The 25,127-nt window shown below is 40.3% G+C and overlaps 2 protein-coding genes across 4 annotated transcripts; one reads left to right on the top strand and one right to left on the bottom strand.

Annotated features, from left to right (window-relative positions):
- The first annotated feature begins 469 nt into the window (after positions 1-469).
- On the top strand, positions 470-17,801 carry LOC5508360 (double-stranded RNA-specific adenosine deaminase). The gene is made up of 12 exons (XM_032377121.2): positions 470-856; positions 1,954-2,168; positions 3,848-4,013; positions 4,437-4,585; positions 4,996-5,170; positions 5,701-5,789; positions 6,084-6,258; positions 10,284-10,764; positions 13,293-13,553; positions 13,962-14,155; positions 15,041-15,389; positions 16,614-17,801. Exons 1-12 carry the CDS (start codon positions 610-612, stop codon positions 16,819-16,821), a joined length of 2,709 nt encoding a protein of 902 aa, XP_032233012.2. The 5' UTR covers positions 470-609; the 3' UTR covers positions 16,822-17,801.
- Positions 17,802-18,173: 372 nt separating this feature from the next.
- LOC5508359 (smoothelin-like protein 1) lies at positions 18,174-23,793 on the bottom strand. 3 transcript variants are annotated; one of them, XM_048729487.1, is made up of 6 exons: positions 23,645-23,783; positions 22,233-22,529; positions 20,769-21,265; positions 20,162-20,258; positions 19,619-19,770; positions 18,174-18,680 (listed from the first exon to the last, which is right to left on the bottom strand). In XM_048729487.1, the coding sequence occupies exons 3-6, from the start codon at positions 21,242-21,244 to the stop codon at positions 18,533-18,535; spliced, it is 873 nt and encodes a 290-aa protein (XP_048585444.1). In that variant the 5' UTR covers positions 21,245-21,265; positions 22,233-22,529; positions 23,645-23,783; the 3' UTR covers positions 18,174-18,532. The 3 variants fall into 3 exon arrangements, with proteins under 3 accessions (XP_048585444.1, XP_032233016.1, XP_001628941.1); XM_032377125.2 differs by lacking the exon at positions 22,233-22,529 and having other exon boundaries at positions 23,645-23,793; XM_001628891.3 differs by lacking the exon at positions 23,645-23,783 and having other exon boundaries at positions 22,233-23,607.
- Between the last annotated feature and the right edge of the window lie 1,334 nt (positions 23,794-25,127).

The raw sequence follows: 25,127 nt of genomic DNA, 5'->3' as shown, positions 1-25,127 counted from the left end.
TAATTGAGAGGTTTATGGATTGATAATAATGATTAAAATAACAACAGTCCTTAATGGAGGTGCCCATCTAAGACAGTTGCTAACTTGTGACAACTCTAAACCTGGGAAAAAAATGATGTGCAATGCATTCCGGGAATAGTGAAAGGAGACGGTCCTCTATATTTAAAATGTTGGCATTTATAGGCTACTCAATATTTTATTTGCTATAGAGAACTCTTCAATTTTGCCCCTTTTGTTAAAGAACTCTAGCTGGCCGCACCTATGTTAATGTTTTTGGTCTGAGAGACAGTAGTGAAGAAAAGTTGAATTACCCAACTTAAAGTTTCACACATAAATTTGCCAAGAATATCGCAATAGCTCCCTCGAACTACCCGATGGAAATGTATGCTTTCTCGCTCCCGTTATTTTGCTAGAAGAATGACAGAATTCCATAAATGGACACCAACAAGTGACGTTTGAGGGAGACTGGTAAGGAGCTCTCGAGTCATTTCTCGGCGGCCATGCTCTTGTAAGAAAACACATCAGTGAGAAAAGTCCCGCGTCTTTAGCTCGCTTCTTAGTGAAAAATCAGTGGAGATTTTTGTCACGACTTTGCTCAGTCAATCCCTCATGCTACCTGGAGGAATGTTTGGCAATCTCGTGAACAAAAACGCTCGCGCTGCTCTCAAAGAGTACGGTGATATGAACGGAGTAGGAATCGAGTACGAAATGCTTGCTCCCGCCGGCCCATCGCATTCTCCCCAATACAGCGCCCGAGTTCGGGTCGGGGAGAGCAGTTTTGATGCAGCTACTGCGGCAACCAAGAAAGATGCCAAAGAGTTTGCTGCTGATCTTGCACTAAGAGCGTTGTCTCAAGGTATGCTATAAAAATTCATTCTTGTTACCGTCAATTCTGGAAATGTAGGTAGCAATGACAAGAAATAGTTGAACGGTTGAAAGACTCAGGGTTTTTTTCTTTATCAAACGGAATTGTTTTCTATAAAATAATTACGTCAACTTATTTTTTTCTTCATTAACAGTATTATTTCTTACTTTTCCTTTCCATTTACTTATAAAAGATTGCCCGGATAAAATCGTACTTGAAGCTATTAAACTATTGTGTCAAAAATCGTAACAAGTCCGAATTAAAACACGTGCTCTCCCTAAAAAAATATGCTTATGATTTTCTACAATTCGTGATAGAAATATTGAACTTTAAAAATTAAAACACATTACCCACATTTTTATTACTTCCACCATTTGAGTACATTATTTGAAAAATTGTGGTTTCATTTAGTAAACATTGCCAACCCCCCCCCTCCTTACCTAGTTTCGAGCAGCTCTTATTATTGATGTAAAAATAATGTTTCTTTTTAAGCTAAGATGTTATTTAACAATTAGACTACGAGTTCGAGTTTTCTATGAGTCATTAGTTGGTTAACAAGGCGTGAGCACAGAGTTGACTTTTTGACACATAGAAAATGAGAACGAGTAGTCTAATTGTTTTAGTGTAAATCTACTCACACACTTCCTTCGAATAACTGACTATTTTAATAATAATTTATGTTGTTTTTTTGCGAAAAACACCATTTTTTTCGCAACTCGCTACCTATCACTCAATAGATAGTGAGTACGGGAGCCAATCAAATTGCAGAATTCGTGATAGTATGTGAGTAGATTTATACTAAAAATGAATATATGCACCCAATATAAAGCTCAAAGGTTAGGTTCACTAGTAATAGAAATCAAAATAGCTGACAAAATATTATTCCAGATTTTTGCATTTCTGACATGAAGGAAATACCTTGGGCATGTGCACTGTGAAGAAATACTAAAGAAACCATGACATCATGTCATTTCTGTCAGTCCCTTGTATTCTGGACTGATTTTCCCTATTTAAAACACTAATGCCAGGAGGCCAAAATGCACACCTCCGAGGTTTTTCAGCAATTCTTTCCTTTTCATTTACCACAGAACCAGGAACCTTTGCCATGTACTCCCCTATCCCAGCAGTCCTTCCTGGCCTCTCACCCGATGGCGCTCCCCACCCCCAACATAGGACACCAGGGTTCCGCCCGAAGTACAACCAGCGCTACCGACAGCGCCCCAAAAACAACCAACTGTCAGCTCCACCTGACAAAGATCCCGTCATGTTGATCAACGAATATGGACAGAAGATGAGCCTGCAGGTTAGGAGAGAGACATCCAGAATATAGCTCATCTGTTTTATCAACTCAGCTTTGTGTGAAAAGGGACTCAGGGTTTCTTTTACTTGAGGGTAACATGGGTTAATCTGTAACCTTTAGATATCCTGAAACTCTCTTCCCTTATTTATAAGAAACCAGAGCTGTTTTTTAAGTATATTCGAGACCAACAGGCTGCACTATAAAAGGGACTAAACCAGGTCCACAGAAGGCTCAGTTGTCAGTAAATTGCCATGCGGTGCGGAGCTCTGGAGTTCCGTCAAGCATGTCTTCTTTGTCCACAAGGAGCGAAAACCAAACTCAACTTTTGAAGCACTTTTCTTCTTGTTAGCTTGGTTTATTTTCTCTTGGCTACTAACAATGAATAAACCACCAAAAGAGCAGGAATTTGCAGTAAAAATTAGTCACTACCCACCAATGTTTTGGCGTGTTGTCATCTTGAAGTTTGAATTTTATTCAGCCAGACTGGGGTGGAGCTGAGCTGTGATATCTTCTACCCAAAACGCTGAATTCCTATGAAACTTTAGGATAAGTTAAAGAAGTTATTCAGGTTTATAGGAGAGATATTTTCGAGTCATTCCATGGGAAAATGCGAAATCTGATAAAAAAAATCATGCTTCTTCTTCTTCAGCAAGATTTTTCGCTAAAATCTTTCAGGAATTGCGTCTTCGTTCTTTGTAGTCTGTTGTGTCACCATATTTGTGAGCCTGTGAAACTAAAAAAAAGCGATAATAAACCTAATTTTTTCCTTAATATTGGCCTAAAAACCTTATATGGTTGAGCTACAGCATGCTTTGTTTGGTGGGAAACTGACTCGAGGTGTGAGTGGATGGTTTGCTCCAGTTTGCAGCACGAGACATGTATCGAGTGACACAAGACCTCTTATTACTGTACATCGAAAACAAACGAACAGCTCAAAGCAACAAATCATAGGATCGCCTTTGTACAATACGTTTCGTCAGTTCGTTGTGTTTTGGCTAGATTATAGTTTGGCTTTTAACTAAAAAAACTGAAAAGCCACCTATGCTCGAAAGTCTTGTCCTCTGAGCTTCCTAGCTGGAAGATGCGGGTTTCTATCGTTTATTTCAGAGAGTGGTGAAGTTGAAAGGCTTTGAACGAACCCATAAAAGTGAAAATCCTTCTTTTGTTTGAGTGCTAGACTTGTAAAAGCTCGAATAAAACTTGAGCAGGGAGGCGAATGACGATTAATTTGCATATGAACTCGAAGTAATTAGATGTTTGCTGGACATAACTAAGTGTGAACTAGGTGTTAATCCCAATCCCCGTTGTGCTTTGCTCAATGTTTTGAAGCTCACATTTCATGAATTCTTGCGAAAAAAGGATTTTAAATTCGCTTTTTTGAGGATAACAAAATGGCATAATTTTTTGAAAACCAGCAACTACAAATGTTTTTAAGTACGGTATTACCTTAAGCATATTTTTAACACGTTTTATATATGTGTGTATGTTTTTATGTAATTACCTTTTTTATTACTTATTTTCTTTGTTTTTACTTTCAATATAACATGTTGTGCTATAGTGTTATGTAAAAATCATAATATCTAAATGTTAAAATTCCAAAATACATTTTAAATATTATTATTTCCATCAAAACTTTAAATGTCAACATTTCTTTCTATTTTCATACTTTCTATTTACTTTAGGTAAAATTTGAAGATAGCCCTTGCTCATTTCCTGGCTTGTATGAATCTAAAGTCACTGTTGGAACACAAGAATTCGGGCCAAAGAGAAGTGCTCAGAAGAAAATGGCCAGGAAACTAGCGGCCATTGTTGGCCTGAAGGAACTGATAAACTGGGAGCCAAAAGAGGGTAAAGTCAGCAACTAAGCACTGTTTTACTGGACCTTTCAGCTCAAAAGAGTTTTGGTTTCTCACTTATTATGGCAGATTGTAGCAAAAAGTGATAACTCTGATAAACAAATGATATATTGAGAAAGCAAGTAATCAATCATTTTTTAACAACTGAAAGTTATTGCTCTCACACACATTTTTTTTTTAATTGGAAAGGTAGCAGAAGAGCTGACAAGAAGAAGGAATTTGATAAAACCCCAATGCCCTGTGTAGCATTCTGTTAATAAAGGACTGAGGGAAACACTCACAATTTGATGGTTTTGTTCCTCTTATTTGATGATGGTACAAAATAAAAATTCGCTCACAAGATTATTGCGTCCCCTAAAACTACTGATTTAAGTCATTTTCCTCCTCATCAAAGCAGTTGTTTCTATGGTGACAGGGCTTTACTACTTGAATGAGGAGCCTGCTGTGCTGACATCCCTACCAGGCCTGGCACCTGAGGGCTCAGACTCTGAACAGAAAGGCGTTGTGTTGGACAAAGACCCAGTCATGTTGTTGAATGAATATTGTCAGCGTAGTCAGCTAAAGGTGCACCTTATATTAATTCTAATAATTAATTGCAAGTGGTGGTGGCATTGTAAGAGTGTTTTAACAACTCAAAAGATGACTAGGGTCAGACAAGATATGGAATGTTTAAACACATGATACGTGTTCCATTTAAGTTATATTGTAAACAAAACACACAATTTAGTAACTTTTCGCAGTATATCTTCAGAACAAAATTAAAGCTTTTTTTTCTGTTTGTTTTCCATTTGCTTGACACTCAAATTCAGCAGCTATTTGTCTTAACTCAAATCAAACCATCACTTTTTTGGTAAAACCAGAGAGGCAACTTTATCTTTATGAATAACGGTTGACTAATTTTAAGCCATACTTTTTTTACACAAGATAAAATTCACTAGGACAGCACATAATCTTGTAATAAATTATTGTTCTAGATAACCTATGAGGACAAACAACACAATGAGCCAGGCAACAAAAGGTCCTATTCCTGCAATGCCACTGTTGGGGACAGAACCTTTGAGTCTGGCAGAGGCTCGACCAAGAACAAGGCCAAAAAGGAAGCAGCTTTGCTGGCCCTCAAGACACTCTTTAACATGCAGATTCAGATGCGTGAGTATTCAACTTCAATATTGTCATCATCTCTATAATGCTTCTATTGATCTGTTTAGCAAATACCACTGAGATTCTGAAACAGGGCTATTATGGGGGTGTTCATGAGAAAAGGCTACTGTTAGACAAAATAGAGTCTAGTTTCACTTGAATTTGGACCTTGAATTTTGAGTCATTATTACTTACATAGATAACTCAACTTAACTCAAACTCAGACTCCTACATACAATCATGAAATGTACTCTTTATTTAAGTTAACTGATACAAATCAGAATTATACAATACTTGAAAAAGCTTGAAAGCAAAGGAAAAAAAGTACTAATTCACAAGTGGTTGTCAGCTCCCAAGTGAGTGGCTGTTAATGAGGAGTACAGTGTACAAATGGCATATCAAGCTTAACAACACAATCAGGATATGTAACTGTGGTATACATGCATTGAGTTGATTGCAATGAGGGCTTTGACTTTTGATATATTGTATTTGAATACAGGATGTTGAATACTGTAGGAATCTATGTATTTTTCTCACAGCTCAATCAAGTAAAGGAGCAAAGAAATCAGTAGAGGAGCGTCACCCAGTTAGTGTGCTGAATGAGTTTGGGCAGAAACATAATCAAAAGGTATTCAATCAACTAACTTAAATAGCCCTTGTCAGCAACACCTTTGTTATTGTTTAATATTGAAAAACCATATATAATGAGCTAAAATCTCTAAATAATTATCTTAAAACAAAGATCAATACCCAAATTCAAATGAAGATATCACATTGGCTTCACAAAATAAGCTGATAGAAATGGATTATTTTTATACATAGTACTTTGCTAGGATGACAAAATGGCCCCTGACAGTGGCTGTTAAATCTCTATCTTTGAATTTTTTCCAATTCCTATAAACCTTTGGATGTTCTTGCACAGGTTGAATTTGTGGACCTAGGATACACTGGGCCCGATCACAACAGGACCTACTCTTATCTGGCCACTGTGGGTGACCGTAAGTTTGATTGTGGCTACGGCAGAAGCAAGCAGGAAGCCAAGAAAGAGTGTGCCAAGATTGCTCTTGGGGTCCTTCTTGGGATCCCTGTGGAACCAGGTATGCATGCCTTATTTTCTTCTACTCCCTGTGGGAGCCGAAGTATTACATCAAACCCTCCCCCTACCCCCACTAAAGGATGGTTCAGTTGTTATGGTTAGGATGTATCAGTTTTATTTTTTAACATCTGCTACCTGCAATTTTATTCTATAGTAGATTTATTTGTAGATAGCTTTGGTATTACATCTTTTTGGTTTGGGGTTGCATATAAAAAGTTGTTGGTTCAAGAGTCAATCAGTTTGAGAGGGGGGGTTGATGAGAGAGAGAGGGGAAGGGGATGAGAAGAGGGGGACAGATAAGAAGAGGGAGGTAGCTTGTGAGAGGGTGAGGTGGGTGAGAAGGGAGTTACCTCTGACTTTTTGGCAACTTTTGAGAGGGTGTTCAGAAGAGGATATGAGTAGGGTGTTATAGTTTATATGGGTAAGAGGGTGAGGAGAGAGGTGTTGAGAAGGGTGTTACCGTTGACCTTTTTTGCAGCTTGTGAGTAGGGGATGGTAGTGAGAAAGGAGCTATGGTTTATATAGGTGAGAGGGGGAAGGGGATAGTAGAGGGAAGGGAGCTATGGTTTATATAGGTGAGAGGGGGAAGGGGATGGTAGAGAGAAGGGAGCTATGGTTTATATAGGTGAGAGGGGGAAGGGGATGGTAGAGAGAAGGGAGCTATGGTTTATATAGGTGAGAGGGGGAAGGGGATGGTAGAGGGAAGGGAGCTATGGTTTATATAGGTGAGAGGGGGAAGGGGATGGTAGAGAGAAGGGAGCTATGGTTTATATAGGTGAGAGGGGGAAGGGGATGGTAGAGGGAAGGGAGCTATGGTTTATATAAGTGAGAGGGGGAAGGGGATGGTAGTGAGAAGGGAGCTATGGTTTATATAGGTGAGAGGGGGAAGGGGATGGTAGAGAGAAGGGAGCTATGGTTTATATAGGTGAGAGGGGGAAGGGGATGGTAGTGAGAAGGGAGCTATGGTTTATATAGGTGAGAGGGGGAAGGGGATGGTAGAGGGAAGGGAGCTATGGTTTATATAGGTGAGTGGTGGAAGGGGATGGTAGAGGGAAGGGAGCTATGGTTTATATAGGTGAGAGGGGGAAGGGGATGGTAGTGAGAAGAGAGCTATGGTTTATATAGGTGAAAGGGGGAAGGGGATAGTAGAGAGAAGAGAGCTGGCCTTGCGCACTGTGTTGCGCAAGCCTGGCTCAACAAGAAATTTCTCGACATTTCGTTTTAGATTTACTGCTATTTCTTAAGTATTGCGTTATACGTATCCTGAATTTCGGATATAAAAGTTTGATTATCGTAGTTTTTAAAATTAGTCATACTATTTTTCTAATCTAATAGAAAACATCGATATTTGTTGTCGAAGTATGGACGTTATGTAGTTATCAACAACTGCTGCGTAACATTTGAACGCTGCAAAAGTGTTTTGCCTTTTTTGCCTAGTTTTGCCCTATCGCGCAATTTTTTTGCCCTAGCTTGTTTTTGCCTTTTTTGCCTTCTTTTGCCCTATCGCGCATGTTTTTGCCCTATCTCGCACTTTTTTGCCTTTTTTGCCCTATCGCGCACTTTTTTGCCTTTTTTTGCCCTATCGCGCGCCTCTCTAGAATCCTGCTATGAAAAAAATCTAAATTTAATCCAGCTTATTTATCAGCTCAGATTATGGGAGCTCTATCATTGAACAAGTTAGGCTTCTAAAATTATTTTCGTTATAGAATGTATATTTCTCCATGCTTTAAAGTTTGCAATATTCAAACTCGAACGGGGCGAATTCTTGTCTTGCATAAGAAGATAAGAAGCAAGAACTGAAAGTAGACAAATACCCGAGGAGTTTAATTATATCAACCGGCATTCCTTTCTTCTGAAATTACGTCTAGAAAAGTATATATTATTCGCAATTGTTTTAGATTTCTATAATATTCGGGATAAAAAGCACAATGAAAATGCAGGAAGAGCGCGATGGCAAAATAAGGCAAAAAGGGCAAAAAAAGGCAAAAAAGGCAAAAAAAGGCAAAAAAGGCGCGATGGGCAAAAAGCAAAAGGGCAAAAAAAGGCGTGATGAAGGCAAAAAGGGCAAAAAAAGGCAAAAAAAGGCACGACGTAATTCGACGTTTTGTGTTTTCTATTGTCGAAAAAAATTATAACGCTGCTTATCGCTCCCGTCTGTTCACATTTCTTTTCCTCTTTCTATAAAAAGGACAGCATCTTAAAGAGAATTTCAAGTGCATTCCATTTATGACATTGATCAAACTACAAAAGAAAAAGTTTCTTTTTAATTAGCAAAAAGATGGAGCAATGTTCATAAAAAATGGGCTTTAAAACGGCCCGTTTTTATGGCACTGTTTTTATTTTGATATATTTTTTAATGTTTTTGAAATTTTTACTATCTCAAATTTTCGATTCGAGATGCACATTAGACAAAGGTTATCCAAATAAAATAAAAAGTGTGTAGCTTTATCGAGATCAAAGTTATAATCATAAACCTAGCGTTATAATTTTTGTTACGCTCTGATGCGCAACACCGTGCGCAAGGCCAGCTATGGTTTATATAGGTGAAAAGGGGAAGGGGATAGTAGAGAGAAGAGAGCTATGGTTTATATAGCTGAGAGGGGGAAGGGGATGGTAGTGAGAAGGGAGCTATGGTTTATATAGGTGAGAGGGGGAAGGGGATGGTAGAGGGAAGAGAGCTATGGTTTATATAGCTGAGAGGGGGAAGGGGATGGTAGTGAGAAGAGAGCTATGGTTTATATAGGTGAGAGGGGGAAGGGGATGGTAGACGGAAGGGAGCTATGGTTTATATATGTGAGAGGGGGAAGGGGGTGGTAGTGAGAAGGGAGCTATGGTTTATATAGGTGAAAGGGGGAAGGGGATGGTAGTGAGAAGGGAGCTATGGTTTATATAGGTGAGAGGGGGAAGGGGATGGTAGAGGGAAGGGAGCTATGGTTTATATAGGTGAGAGGGGGAAGGGGATGGTAGAGGGAAGGGAGCTATGGTTTATATAGGTGAGAGGGGGAAGGGGATGGTAGAGGGAAGGGAGCTATGGTTTATATAGGTGAGAGGGGGAAGGGGATGGTAGAGGGAAGGGAGCTATGGTCTATATAGGTGAGAGGGGGAAGGGGATGGTAGAGAGAAGGGAGCTATGGTTTATATAGGTGAAAGGGGGAAGGGGATGGTAGAGAGAAGGGAGCTATGGTTTATATAGGTGAAAGGGGGAAGGGGATGGTAGAGAGAAGGAAGCTATGGTTTATATAGGTGAGAGGGGGAAGGGGATGGTAGAGGGAAGGGAGCTATGGTTTATATAGGTGAAAGGGGGAAGGGGATGGTAGAGAGAAGGGACCTATGGTTTATATAGGCGAGAGGGGGAAGGGGGTGGTAGTGAGAAGGGAGCTATGGTTTATATAGGTGAGTGGTGGAAGGGGATGGTAGAGAGAAGGGAGCTATGGTTTATATAGGTGAAAAGGGGAAGGGGATGGTAGATAGAAGGGAGCTTTGGTTTATATGGGTGAGAGGGGGAAGGTGATGGTAGAGAGAAGGGAGCTATGGTTTATATAGGTGAGTGGTGGAAGGGGATGGTAGAGAGAAGGGAGCTTTGGTTTATATGGGTGAGAGGGTTAGGAGAGGGGGCAAGGAGGGTGTTACCTTTGACCTTTTTGGCAGCTTGTGAGAGGGGGTTGGGGATGGTAGTGAGAAGGGAGCTATGGTTTATAAGGGTGAGAGGGCGAGGAGAGGGGGTGAGAAGGGAATTACCTCTGAGCTTTTTGAGGATCATCAAGTTCTTCATTGTTAAATGATTTAAGTCTGTACATTGATTACAATCCTTTGATCTGAACTGGAAGTTGAAGTTTTTGAAATGTTGTTTTGCAATTTTCAAAACTCAAAAATGCGTAGACATAATTTTGCTTAGACATCTATTTCAGAGAAGATACAGTCCTCTCTTTTAGACATAACTACAGGACTAGTTTATTACGCTCTCTAATTTCCTGCATTTACGTATCACTACTGTGGCATACATACTAATGTTCACCCCTGTAACAGGTCCAGTTCAGCCAAGTGAATCTGTGCCAGGAGAAAATGGTGTTGTCCCAAAACAGCAAGGTGTGAAGAGCAGGGTTAGTGCACTCTATGAGTTTTGTCAGGCTTACCATCTTCCTCAGCCTGAACCCATTGAGGTCAAACATGAGTTCCGTGTCAACCCTGGTTCCCACTACATGGCGTTCAAAATTGGTGAACAGAGCTACCCTCCAGGTGAGGGTCGCACCAAGAAAGCTGCTAAAGAAATAGCAGCAGGCCATGCCCTGACAGAGCTTGAGAAAGCCAACACAGGCTCCATGTACTCTCCTGTTGGCAGCTGTGAAGGGGACCAGTTAGCTGCTCTAAGCTGGCAGTGCCTGACACTTATTAGTAACCATGCCGCAGAATCTTGGAGGCTGGCTGGCTACAAGGTGCTGGCGGCATTTATCATGCAGGATTCTTCCAATCCAAAGGGGACCGTCGTCAGCATTGGCACAGGAAATAAGTGAGTGGCAAGCTTATGCATTTTAATGGGTAAGAAATATGTGATTGGCAGACTTATACATTTTATTGGCTAAGAAATAAGTAAGTGGCAAAAATATGCATTTTTTTTGGCCATAACTAGACGCATTGCTGCATGAACGCGGGATTCTCGTACAAAAAAATTAATAAGATTTCTCAAATAAATAAGATTTCTTTATGTATAGAAGGCAATAGTAAATTCATAAAGATGTTAGTGATTCTTTGAATGATCACTGCTAACGGTTACTATATATCTAAGCTGCTGGGGCACCTTGCAGAGATAAGCTTACCCTAATATGATTTAGATGAAAATAAGGACGAAACTTAACTTCAGTTTATACCAAAATGATAAACAATCCAGTTATGTAGCCTCCACTATATGCACAGGTACACATTTCATGTTGATTAAAAAAATGTCTTTCATTACAGCTAACACAATATTATTATCTTGTCACATTATTACAAAAAAATTGAATGTCCTATTTATACCCTATGCTTACTAACTATCCACTACTTGGGCATTAACCCAGTACCTTGGTCACCTCACACATTTAAAATGTAACCTTAGTAATTTTGTTAAAACTGTTTTACTTAGACTTGGCTCATTTATAGTAGGTTGACAATATGTAGTGCTTACAGCATGTCCTTGAAATAAATTATATTTAGTTATCATCTATAGTTTTTTATTTTGGTACCATTAGACACTATTACTCAACTGAAATTTTTTGAATGTTCAAGAGAAAAGAAAGTAAGCTGTTGAATTAATCAAATTGAAGTTAAACTGCATCGTTTATTTATTGTAATGTAATGAGAAAACCATATGAACATAAGTTGGACACAAAAATGATTGAAATATCTGTTTATTAATAGCTAACACTTTGAATGAATAAACTTGATGACAATTCTAACAGAAATATTTTGTTTATCATAAATGCAGTAGTACAATAGCTGTTTGGTAAATTTTATTTCAATAATTTGACTCGATGTAAAATTAGCTGAAAACTGTTTGCTTGCTACTTCAAATAATTTTACAATTTGATTTTATTATTTAATGCAGTAGATAAATGGCTGCTTCTACTTACATTTAGTATTTTTAACTGTTACTTTTAAAATAAATTGGAAAATTTAGACTCCTTCTAAGCATACATTATTTATGAACAGAAATAACAGAAATATTTTGTTTATCATAAATGCAGTAGTACAATAGCTGTTTGGTAAATTTTATTTCAATAATTTGACTCGATGTAAAATTAGCTGAAAACCGTTTGCTTGCTACTTCAAATAATTTTACAATTTGATTTTATTATTTAATGCAGTAGATAAATGGCTGCTTCTACTTTCATTTAGTATTTTTAACTGTTACTTTTAAAATACATTGGAAAATTTAGACTCCTTCTAAGCATACATTATTTATGGTAAAAATGCTTTAAAATCAATGTTAGTAAACTATCTCTTGGATTTTAATAGTTTAGAACTCACCAATACTTCTGTAAAGAAATGTTTATTGAAATGTCTGAGAGCAATTAAAGTATCCAATTCAACTAAATATGTCTTTGACTACCATGTCTGAGTAAAGCAATTTAAAAACTGGAAGTTTTATATCCTAAAATAGTAAATATTAAGCTATATATTATAAAAAAACATAAAGCTAATACTTCCTTGATGGAAAAATAATAGAAGAAGCAATGTACTCATTCTTGTAAACATGGTGTTACTTTGATAAACACATGGATGATCGTAAACACAGGTATCTTGTCTTATTTCTTCAATTATAGCAAGCTTACTAATAATCCTTGTTTCTGCGTCTTTAGAAGTTTGTTGACATTCTTTGGTAATGGTGGCACCTGTACATTAGCAACTATAGAGTTCACTTTGGATAAGATGTGTAAACTTGATAGATTCGTGGTATCTCTCAAAATGCCTTTTTAGAAAACGCTCGACATCTTTTGGTGTGGCTATACCAAGAAAGGTTTGGCATTTGTAAGCGATTTGAGTGTATTTAAAGTTGAAAGAGACTCCATGATTTCCTCACTGTATAAATATATCCAAGGTCAAAGCCATGCAATGCATCAAAGGCAAAAAGGAAAACATGGTGATAGCTTGGAGTCCAGGCTTATTTAACTAAGTCGAGGCTTAGCATGGAGTCTAAGTATCATTTTGCGATAGAAGAAAATAATAACATAGGCGAATTTTCAACTTGTGGATTCCTCCACAGGAATCCCAAAAATTAGTGGCAGAATTTTTATTGGCATTTTTATTGGCCAAGAAACAAGTCAGTGACAGAAGGATACATTATATTGGCTAACTGAAACTCAGAAATCACAATTCTTACTATTTTGACATTTTGTGAAAAATGCATGGTTATTTCTGACTATTTTTAGCCATTTTATTAAGTCTGGTATATTTTCCAGCAGCATAATCGACTTGCAGCAAAACCTGCATTTATTTTATGACCAGTACTTATATATAAATTCCCTGTTATTTTTAACACTTCATGTAATCATTTCATAGGTGTATTGGAGGTGACCAGTTGCGGCTTGAGGGCACAGTAGTGTTTGATTCCCATGCTGAGGTGATTGCCCGTAGAGGCCTGGTTCGCTTCCTGCTGTCTCAACTAAACCTGCTGTTTGAGAAGCCATCTGAATCCAAAAGCATCTTCCTGCCCAAGATCAAAGGCCAACAGATCAAGCTGCGGGAAGATGTCAAGTTCAGTTTGTACATCAGCACCGCACCCTGTGGAGATGCGTCAGTATTTGTCAGTGATACTGCAAGGTAGGGCTTTCAACACTAGGTCCATTAGTGTTCCAGTCCCAACTGACAACCCACCAAAGGGCTTATAAATATACTGGGACCCTTCATGTATGCAAACTGCCAACAAATACCTGGGGAAGGGGTATTAAAGAAATTAGAAGTTCTCGCTTTTTTACTCTAAAAGCCCCAAGTGGACTCTTGAAGGGGAATCTTGTTGAGCAGAGTTTCCCACTGTATTTATGCATCTTTTCAAGGTCTGTCAATATATATGGGCAATATATGGGCGGTTTTACCGCATCATATCAAACGTTCTTTGTGCTGATGAGTATTTAATCCTCTCCCTGCTTATATCTGTTGATCAAAGCCGATTTTTAAATACTTGTTTATGGACACTAATTGCTGAACAGTATCTATGAATTATACTTTCAGTGGAAGTGAGGGTGCTGACCAGCTGATGTTCGGCAGCAAGCAGCATGGTCTCCTGCGTACCAAGGTTGAGAAAGGAGAAGGCACAATCCCTCTGGACCCTGATGACAGCATCCAAACCATTGACGGCATCCGGCGAGGCCAGAGGCTACGCACAGCATCTTGTAGTGATAAACTGGCTAAGTGGAATGTGCTGGGTAGGTACTGCCTTGTCTAGAAAACAGAAAGAGTAGAGGGAATTAGTTTGTTCTTTTTTAGTTAGAAGTGAATCCACTGGAGGTTTTGTGAGTGGGTCACTCTTGGTAATAAGGGAGGGTAAATGTATTATCAAGATAACAGTCAACACCGGTAAAGCATATCTATTTTTGGAGGAAGGGAAGAGTAGCAAAAAGGAGTAAGACTTGTCAGTCATGTTTTCATCCCCTTGCTATATGCCAGTTATGTTTTTATACGTATGTTTCCCCTTGTTATATGCCAGTACTGCTTTCATCAGTATGTTTCCCCTTGTTATATGCCAGTACTGCTTTCATCAGAGTATGTTTCCCCTTGTTATATGCCAGTACTGCTTTCATCAGTATGTTTCCCCTTGTTATATGCCAGTACTGCTTTCATCAGTATGTTTCCCCTTGTTATATGCCAGTACTGCTTTCATCAGAGTATGTTTCCCCTTGTTATATGCCAGTACTGCTTTCATCAGTATGTTTCCCCTTGTTATATGCCAGTACTGCTTTCATCAGTATGTTTCCCCTTGTTATATGCCAGTACTGCTTTCATTAGTATGTTTCCCTTGTTATATGCCAGTTATGTTTTCATTCGTATGTTTCCCCTTGTTATACGCCAGTACTGCTTTCGTCAGTATGTTTCCCCTTTGTTATATGCCAGTTATGTATTCATACGTATGTTTTACCCTTGTTATATGCCAGTACTGCTTTCATCAGTATGTTTCCCCTTGTTATATGCCAGTACTGCTTTCATCAGTATGTTTCACCCTTATTATGTGACAGTCAACATGTCCATGCCAAACCGCCCTGCAACCGTTATGGTATAATTATCCTACTAACCGTGATCACTGTTATTCTTAGGTCTTCAGGGTGCTTTGCTGAGCAACCTCATTGAACCGATCTACCTAAACTCTCTTGTGGTCGGCAACCTCTTTGAGGCAAGCCATCTGACACGTGCAGTCAGTGCCCGCATCGAGCGTGAGGCAGTCAAACCCCTGTCCAGTCGACTGCCATCTCCGTATCGCGTCAACCTTCCCAAAATTCAGTGCGGCCGTTTGGCTCCTGTCGACAGCCCACGTGATGTGGAGACAAAGTCCAAGACGAAGAACTTGACACTGAACTGGTGTCTTGGTGATGAGAAGCGAGCTGAGGTGCTGGATGCCTGTCTTGGACGAGATCCTAACAACAGGGTTCCCTCACGCCTTTCTAAGTAAGTACATGCTTTTAGGAGGGTTTAAACCTATCAACTCTAACCCAAGCAACAGGATGTGGTCACTCCTTTTACAGTAAGTACATGCTTTTAGGGGGGTTTATCACCTCTAACCTTAGCAACAGTTTTTGGTCACGCCTTGTCAAGTAAGTACATGCTAATAGTAGGGTTTATATCTATCACCTCTAACCTTAGCAACAGGGTGTGGTCATGCCTTGTCAAGTAAGAACATGCTAATAGGGGTAGTTTATATCTATCACCCTAACCTTAGCAACAGGTTGTGGTCACGCCTTGTCAAGTAAGTACTTGCTAATAGGGGTAGTTTATATCTATCACCTCTAACCCTAGCAATAGGATGCCGTCACGCCTTGTCAAGTAAGAACATGCTAATAGTAGGGTTTATATCTATCACCTCTAACCTTAGCAACAGGGTGTGGTCACGCCTTGTCAAGTAAGTACATGTTAATAGTAGGGTTTATATCTATCACCTCTAACCTTAGCAACAGGGTGTGGTCACGCCTTGTCAAGTAAGTACATGCTAATAGGGGTAGTTTATATCTATCACCCCTATTCTTAGCAATAGGGTGTGGTCACGCCTTGTCAAGTAAGTACATGCTAATAGTAGGGTTTATAGCTATAACCTCTTACCCTAGGAATAGGATGTCATCACGCCTTGTCAAGTAAGTACATGCTAATAGGAGGGTTCATATCTATCACCTCTTACCCTAGGAATAGGATGTCATCACGCCTTGTCAAGTAAGTACATGCTAATAGGAGGGTTCATATCTATCACCTCTATCCCTTGCAATAGGATGCCGTCACGCCCTGTCCAGTAAGCACATGCTTAAAGGGGGTTTATTTCTATCACCCCCAACCTTAGCAGCAGGGTGTCGTCACACCTTGGGTCGATACGCAGCTCTAACAAGCTGCAATTTGATTGGGCAAATGAACAATATCCGCACCTCGACACAAAGAACGAGAAGAATGGAGACAAAAGAACTCCTTTGTAGAACAAAGAAAATAGGAGACAAAGCAGCTGCGTACTTACTCCACGCCTTTCCAGGTAAGTGCCTTTTCACTGTCAAGTGTTCTAAGTCGCTCGAGAAACAGACAACACTTGACATAATGGATTGATAAGCCGAATCATTTTTTTGTTGTTGTTCACAAGAAGATTATTTGATAAGGTTTCTTCTTCACAAGATGATTATCCCGCTTCTCTTGTAGGATGGCGATTTACGCCAACTTCCTAGAAGTTGCCAAGAAAAACTCTGAGTACAAGAAAGTGGTAGAGGCCAAGTCGTACCGTAAGGCGAAAGATCAGGCGAGCGATTACCTGAACGCCAAGAACACCTTCTTCCAGCACATGAAGGAGGCTCAGTACGGGGACTGGGGACAAATGAAGAAACCAGTGGAGCTTAGTCAGTTCGCCTAAAACCCACCACAGGGAGCCCGTGAGCTAGCGAGAGGAATGTAGACTAACGGGCGTTGAATATTTTAGTATTGCCAGATATCCCACAAGTAGAAATGAAACTAAAGTAAAGAAGGCCAAAGTCGACGCATTAACAGCGGCAAAACCATTCCCTACACTCCCAAACCTTGATGTGCCTAAAAGATTTCACAAGCCTCCTTTAACCTCGCGTCAAAGTAAAAGAAGGTTTCAAGGCACAAGAAAATGTAGCTGATAAGAATGCACCAAGCTCTATACACCATGAAACTCGATATTTTGGTCGTGCTAGGGGGCTGTTATAGCATCGTCGCGCAGCGTTTCTAATGTATTTTTCAATATTCGCGTCATCAGAAGCATTTTTATTTTATTTTATTACTCGGCTCAGTCCTTGTTTTAGAATAGCACTTGACGTATATCTTTAAAAAGCACTAATATCGATCGCGTGTTTTAAAATGCAACAGTATGTTCTTAGAGCCTAAAAATGCGTGTCTTATGCGGCTTATCTGGGAAGTTGTTGTCATGGTAATCATGGTGATCAAAGTTGTCATGGTAATCGCGGTTATCATGGTGATCAAAGTTGTCATGGTAATCGCGGTTATCATGGTGATCAAAGTTGTCATGGTAATCACGGTGATCAAAGTTGTCATGGTAATCACGGTTATCATGGTGATCGAAGTTTTCATGGTAATCACGGTTATCATGGTGATTAAAGTTGTCATGGTAATCACGGTTTGTATGTTAGCGTTGTGGTCTGATGACATAGCAACCCTATAAATGGCCTGCCTGTCTTCTTTGGTTAAATGAAAACTGAATAAGACTATATGACTGTAATAGCGTCGTAGCGTTGATGACTGTACGTTAATCTTACAAGATCAAGGTAAGCTTTATCTAACAGTAGAAATAGAATAAGAGAAGTTTGTATTCGTGTAATGATCGTAGTGAAATATAATTTGCAGCTAAACTTCTCCTAGTGATTATGTTTTTATGACCTATTTCAAACAAGGTTACAATCACAAGGTTTTAATCACTTGTTTTAATCACTGTTGTATCATGGATGAATAACGAAATCGTGATCATCTCTGAAAGTAATGCTAGCAGTGCTTGGAATTTGTTTTTAATCCCGCGTATTTCTTTATTTAACAACCGTGATGTACTGCCCGTTACGATACTAGATTCTCGGTGAAACCTTATTTGGAATACGAGAGAGAGGGCTTAAACGTTAGGGCTCCGCCCTTTTCCAGAAAAACAAACTTATACATGGCACGGCGGAGCATGTTGTTTTTCAGAAGAAAAACAGTTGAATATGCTTATTTACAGAAGAAATATAAACGGTGATATTTGAAATGGGCGAACATTTATTGTACACTTGATAAAACGCTTTTACAAAAACATTGACAACTGTTTTCAAGATATTGATTGATGAAATACAAAATATTTTTTTAATTTCGTACCGCTCGGGCAAATAAAAAAGGTTTGTCATTTACATTCAGCAAATGACCACTAACATGAGGTTGAAACTTCATTACCCTGTTGTAACAGGTGAATTTGTTCATTGTATAAGAAACAGAAGTTTTGAGCATAAAAGAGGAGACACGAGTACAAATAACCATAGAGCTGGCAGGAGCACTGGATGCTCGTATAACAACGTAACCCAGATGTCTTTGATTGGCAGTTTCGCAGGCTTGCGTTGCCGTGGTTACGCGATTCTGAGATTAGACATGTCGAGGTCCTTGGGTCTGTATTTGCTGAAGATCATCTGCACGTAGCACTGGACACTGCGTGGCTCGGGCTTCCTTTGCCTCAGCATCATTTCGAGGTCGAACATCTGTGATATCCCGACAGACCTGGAACCACAACAGGTAACACATTGGGCCGATAGGAATACCTGTGGTGATGAAGAACGAGTAGTTCCCAATAAGGGAATTGCGCTAAGAGATCACGTGACTGTTTGGGTGGCAAACTAGCTAGCGCGCGCTCAGGCTTTTAGCGGCAAAATAACGGCAACTTATTCAGTGCTTACAAAAAAAGACAATTTTTTATTCAGAAAGGGTTTAGTTTCATTTAAAGATTTATTTTTTGTCGTTCTCTGGTGTGACGGGCGCAGTCATTTCTTTGATTGTTTTGGTTTGAATTTGCCACCCAGAAAAGTCACGTGATCTATTCCCTATCAAATTGGCCGAACACGAACATACAGCATTGTCTCGACCCCGTGCAAGTTTGCACCAGATTTTTCACGACACTATGTGACCTACCTCCTACCTAGAATAAATTACACTGTTGTTAGTAGCGGCGACCAGTTTACTTCCGGTAGATTACGTAACAATCTCCGATGATATTTAACGGAAAACGCGAAAAATATTTCAAAATTGTAAAAACAGTGTGTCTATTGGAAGTTTCTTCGGGGATGTTATGGAAAATTTAGAGCGGTTTTCTAATAGATTCTTTTGGGACTGGAAGTAAACTGGTGCGATTGCCGCTTTGAATCTTTGAATCTGAGTATTGCTGTTTGCGGGGTGTGATTCAGCAGACTACATAAGCTGAGATGGGTAGTGCTTTAAAAGGCGCCTAGATGAATAGGGAGTGGTATGATTAAAAAAAAGACCAGTAGCGGATCTAGGGGGGGGGGGGGGGGGGTTGTTAATTTAAACCCCCTCCTTCCTTGCGCTGCCAGAAAGCCATATGTAACAAAAAAATCCCCCCCCCCCCCCCTTTAGCGAAAAGCTAGGTCCGCCCCTGAAGACATGCCACACATCCCCTGTAACAGCACGAGATTCAAACTCACTCTCCTGTCTCCAGGGCAAGCGTCCAGTTATGCCTCCGATCCTCTGGAGTCAGCTCACTAAAATCGAACTTGTCCGGGTTGAACTTGTGTATGAGTGCACAGAAAGCCAAGCCGTCATAGAAGCTAGTGCTGAAATTCTTGATCTCGACACCCTTGAAAAAGAACAATTGAAATTTTTGTGATTCAATATTCTGTGATCATGCGTTATAGCAATTTCAATGATAATCACGTCATACCGGGTAGTCTTTAGTGACGTCCTGGCACCATGTCAACACCATACCCCCCCTCCCCTTCCCGCCTTACACTGTTCATGTAAATGAAGTCATACCGGGTAGTCTCTAGTGACACTGTACATGTTAATGACGTCATACCGGGTAGTCTCTAGTGACACTGTTCATGTTAATGACGTCATACAGGGTAGACTCTAGTGACACTGTTCATGATAATGACGTCATACCGGGTAGTCTCTAGTGACACTGTACATGTTAATGACGTCATACCGGGTAGTCTCTAGTGACACTGTTCATGATAATGACGTCATACCGGATAGTCTTTTGTGACGTCTTGGCACCACGTCAACACTAAAGATGATACTGACTGCTGGCGTTGCATCATGGGTTTTTTCTTTAGAACTCGGGGCCTGCAATCACATGGGTAAGATTGACATTCGTGGCTCAGTTAGTTTGAAGGGCGCAGTAGAAAGACTTGTATTGTTGAACCCCGTTAACACTGCTGGGACCCACACAACGGTCCTCGCTTGTCCTCTTGAACAAGTTGCCTTAGTTAGAAAATTATTGACAATAGAGTACCCCAAAATTTTGGCCAAAATAGGCGTAGCTCCCAAGCCCCCTGGGTCCCTTCCTAAGTAATACCCTCTCCCCTGGGCCCCCCGTAAGAAGCTCCTCTCCCCTGGGTGTACCCCCACACACATCCCCACTCCCCCCTCGTGATTTGGCTTGACCATCCCCCTCCCCTCATGATCTGGCTGTGTTGTTTGCCCCACCCCATCTCATGATTTGCCTGTGTTGTTTGAACCCCCCCCCTAATGATTTGGCTGCGTTGTCCCCCCAATAATATAATACCTCCGTAATCCCATTGTCGTGGCTATAAACTGTCTTATAAGCGCATGAAATGATGTGATGCCTCTTACTCCTTTCTTGAAGGCGAAGTTGGTGATATTGGTGAGGTGGGCGAAGTCGGTGTTCTGGGTGAAGTTGGGGTTGTGGGTGAAGTAGGCGATGTTGGACCATCCAGCTTTGCTTCAATAGGCGCCTCAGCGTTACTTTCTATCTGTGTCTCATCGTTATTATTGATTTTATCGCTGTTTTGTTTTTCGCTCTCTTCCACTTTCTCCGTGCGATCTGTCGTCTCCGGTTCGGATCTTTTCGTCACCTCATCGGATCTGTTAGTCTCTTGGTCGGACTTCGTCTCCTCGTCGGATCTCTTGGTCTCTGTTATTGTCTCTGTTTTGACCTCCGTGCGATTGATGTCACGCGTCCGTCTGGCCCGGGCTATGTCCGAGTTATCGGACCTGATTCGAGGTCTTGATGACGCCGGCTTGTTCTCCTGCTCCATTGCTCGCCGGAAGAACTCTCGTCTATCCGCCACGGACCCGAACCTTGACATGTTGAGATTTTTTAAGTTGCTCTAAAGGGAAATAAGGTGGTCATGAAGACAAAGACATGTTTACGATGATGATGACGATGATGTGATGATGACAAAGATGAGGTTTAATGATGATGATGATTACAATGTGATGATGATAAGATTAAGATGATGTTGATCTTTATGCGATAACAATGATGATATCAGCATGATGAAATAATAAAACTAATTATAAGGATGATGATGATGACGATGATGATGATGACGTTTGTTTAATTATGACTCCCGTCGCAGTACAGGCACAATGCGATGACGATGGTGATGATAATCACCATCATGATGATCATGATACGATGATGAATTTCGAGGAGGAGAAGGAGAATTGAAGGCCGTCTTATGAGTGAATTTATCTTGATCATTTTTTAATCGTATCTCAGTGAACATCACCAAGAAACCTAATACCTAGACGAAAAATATTTGCTATCGCGTCTTGTATAAAAACCTCATTCTTTCTGGATTATTTCATTGCTCTTGATCGACATATCTTCGATTGATAAGTGCGTAAAAAGCTTAAATGATTATTGTCAGTGTTTGTCTCTCAGGTGAATCAAGATGAGAGAATGTGCAAGAATTTCAGTATTCATCAACAAAAATTCTATTGCTACTTTTCAAAACCGTGCTTGGTAACCCTTTTCAGTATAAGAAATAAACTTGATTAGTCTCTAGCTTGAACGTGAGAGTCATATGTTCGAAAGGCGATTCAAATTACTAAACCCCACTCGGCACACTCGCGGTGATCACGAGATACCCAATGATGGAAGCGAATTCTTGTTTCTATCGATCAAGTCCCTCTCTAGTCTTTCGTATATAAAAATAATTTTTTGAATTAGCATCTGGTAACTCACACGTTTACAGAGTATTTTTTTTAATCAAACGCATCTACGTTTAGAAAATCACATAAAACAAACACTAAACCTAAGGTTAAACCTAATTGAGTTTTGAACTTTACCTGTATGTAGAACAAGTTCTTTGTAACCGGCAAAAGGCTTTGGTGAAGCGTCTTTTCAGGAGCTAATGTGTACTCTCTGTGTTCCACTCTCGCACTGAATACTTGATGGAACTAGTGATCCTTACAACCCCCTGATTTGATTATCCACGTGAGGGCAGCGCCACAGATAATGGCCTTTCACTACTAGAGACACCGCGATAACACTACCAATGCGTGCCTCATCCCGACCAGTCAAGTAGTTTCTTTACATCTCAAGAACTCACAGTATCGAGTTTCCTTTATCCTTTATCGGTTTTACTAGCGAAATCAAGTGTACAAAAGACGTGTTGATGCAAAAATTTAAGAACAGCACTTTGTTCTTTATTCATTTTTTACAATGAAAAACAAGCAAGCAGGTTTCAATGCGCAAATAATCTACCCCAAACTGGGCATCCCGGGTCCTTTTGTTGTCGAAATTAACTTCCGATCTGATAATATCAAATCTCTTTAAAAGATCAATGCGTCAATTCATCATGTCTTGTAGACAGCTTTTCCTGAATTGAGCGATTTTTCGCAGTCATTATTCAGGATTGTTCCACATAATGTAAATACTTATTGCGTGTTTCAATGGATTTATTCCACTTGATTGGATCACCTTTACGAACTACCCCCTGCTTACAGCATTATTTCATTGCAGAACGAATTTGCCCATTACAGGCTACGTCTACCGGCTTCTAATGATTTGTAGCTTTTCCTGCTTGTGACCAAGTCCTTTTAGTTGGTTATTTAAGGTCTCCCATGGTAGTCTAATGGTTTTATTATGACGGAGTGAAAGACGATTGTCACCCTTTTTGTAACACCAATTAGGTTAATTACCAAATTAATCCTTTTTTGCAAATGTATTAGGAATGGCTTCAGAATTGTATTTATCTATAAATATCAAGAACGCTTTCTTTAAGAAAATAAATTTCTTTACTTCTTACTGCGAAAAGAAAAGGGTTTTTTTATCCTCTCGGGCTCAAATCCACATGATTAAAAAAATGTTTTATACATCGGCATAATTAAGGTGATGAGTTGTGTTTTGTTTTGACGCTTACTGCGCAGATATCTTTTTAAACATCCTGTATCTATTTACGGGAATTTTGTTTGTGGAAAATCAGTTATTTGATTCAAACGATATCGTTAATAACTCATCACATTATCTCTCTTGTTAAAATACATAGAAAAGAAATTCTTGTTATTAATCCTCAAGAAAACAAACAAGCATATCGTGTATCTACGTCCGAACCGCCTCGTTTGTATTCGTCTAGCATTTAGTCGAACGACCCGAATCCACGGTAGGCTGTATTTGATCTGAATGAAGGGTCATCGCGTCTGCTGTTGGTGGGTCTACACGGACAGGCTAAGTATGTGTTACACAGGGTCTCACTTACCGGCGCGCGCTCGCTTCAGCTGCCGACCTTGGCTTCGCCTTTGGAATGGTGTTGCTACCAAGTGTCTGTATGTATTCGAACTCTAATATATCGTGTTAGTGTCTGTGTCGTACTTGAGCAGTCAAGTTTGTCATAGCTATACAGGGGGTGCCCATGACAATATATGGCGCGTTGCGACAACCTGGCGGGGTGGACCGGCTCAGAAGCAGGTAGTTAGCCGCACCCTTCCCCTGTGAGTGATTTTTTTCCCCCGGAAATGCTTTTGGCAGCTCAAATAATCAATGCTTTCGCCCCCGGTCACATCATCAGCCATTTATGATCAAATCAATAAATCTTATTTCAAAGTGGCTTTTTTTTCTTGATTGTGGGAGTCTGGAGTGAGTTGTCTGGAGTGGGTGTGTGTGTGTGTGTGGAGGGGAGGGGGGGAATAAATGGGTGCCCCCGCCTTACTCCATCCCCGTACTAATTCTTATCGCGGATGGTACTTCAAAGGTTATCATGTGTGGAGTGGACTCATCTCTTTTCATATATGCCCCTGCCACGTACACGTCTTTATATCAACTCTGTCACTCTCAAACAACGCGCACTTCAGTTGTTTGGTCCTTTGCAGGGGGCGAAAATAAGCATTTGAATGTCGCTCTCATTCATATTGACTATTTACAGACTTAAACGGAACCTTTCCCTTCCCAACGGTGTGCCATGTAATGTTAAAAAACGAACGAATCTTCTTGGATGCTAGTCTTAATGAGTATCAACACCTCCCGTCGCCCCCCCCCCTTCCCCCTCTCAGGTCTCATAAGCCTATATCAGTTGTGGCTAGTCAACCGTTACTAATGCACGCTCGATGTTTTTGCGTCTCGCCGCTTCTTTAATGCGAAAGTCATTTGGGACCCGCGTGCGCCTCTAGCGATACACCGCCCGCCGCGCACAGGCGCGCATGTCTCAACAGGACATACAAGAGGCATGGGTTCCCTAGTCCACCGACAGATGGCCTTGATCCCTCTTACAGAGGCAAGTTAGTTGTGCACTTCAAAACATGGATTAGAGATTTGAATACTGCAGAGGTAATTATCAAATGAGATAGATCGCTTTGAGACTGATATATACATGTGTCCTCACTCGCCAAGGGCTTCTCGAGATCGCTTCCTAAACTTGATACACGACCCTCACCATGAAGTATCGCTTTATGACTAAACATCTTAGAGGACAGTTTCTCAAAGGATTGTTTCTAGAGCGCCAGTAACGCGAGGCGGGGAAGATCTATTTCCGAAATGGTACCAACCAGCTGGCACCCAAATGTCTTCAAGGATGTCATTGGCTCGAATGTGTTCAAAATGTCGATCAAATCGCAATAGATAGAAAAGTGTGTCGCATGAAAAAGTCAAATACAGTCGCCGCCTGCAATTTGCGGGGTCTGGGGCCTAACAACATCCTTTCGGCCTAACTTTTAAAAGTGGGGTGTGGGGGTTAGGGGGGGAGTGTG

Source organism: Nematostella vectensis, chromosome 6, assembly GCF_932526225.1.
Source record: "Nematostella vectensis chromosome 6, jaNemVect1.1, whole genome shotgun sequence".
In the NCBI taxonomy this organism is placed as follows: Eukaryota; Metazoa; Cnidaria; class Anthozoa; order Actiniaria; family Edwardsiidae; genus Nematostella; species Nematostella vectensis.
The sequence above is the reverse complement of the archived record's forward strand: the minus strand, read 5'-3'. Positions and strand labels throughout refer to the sequence as shown.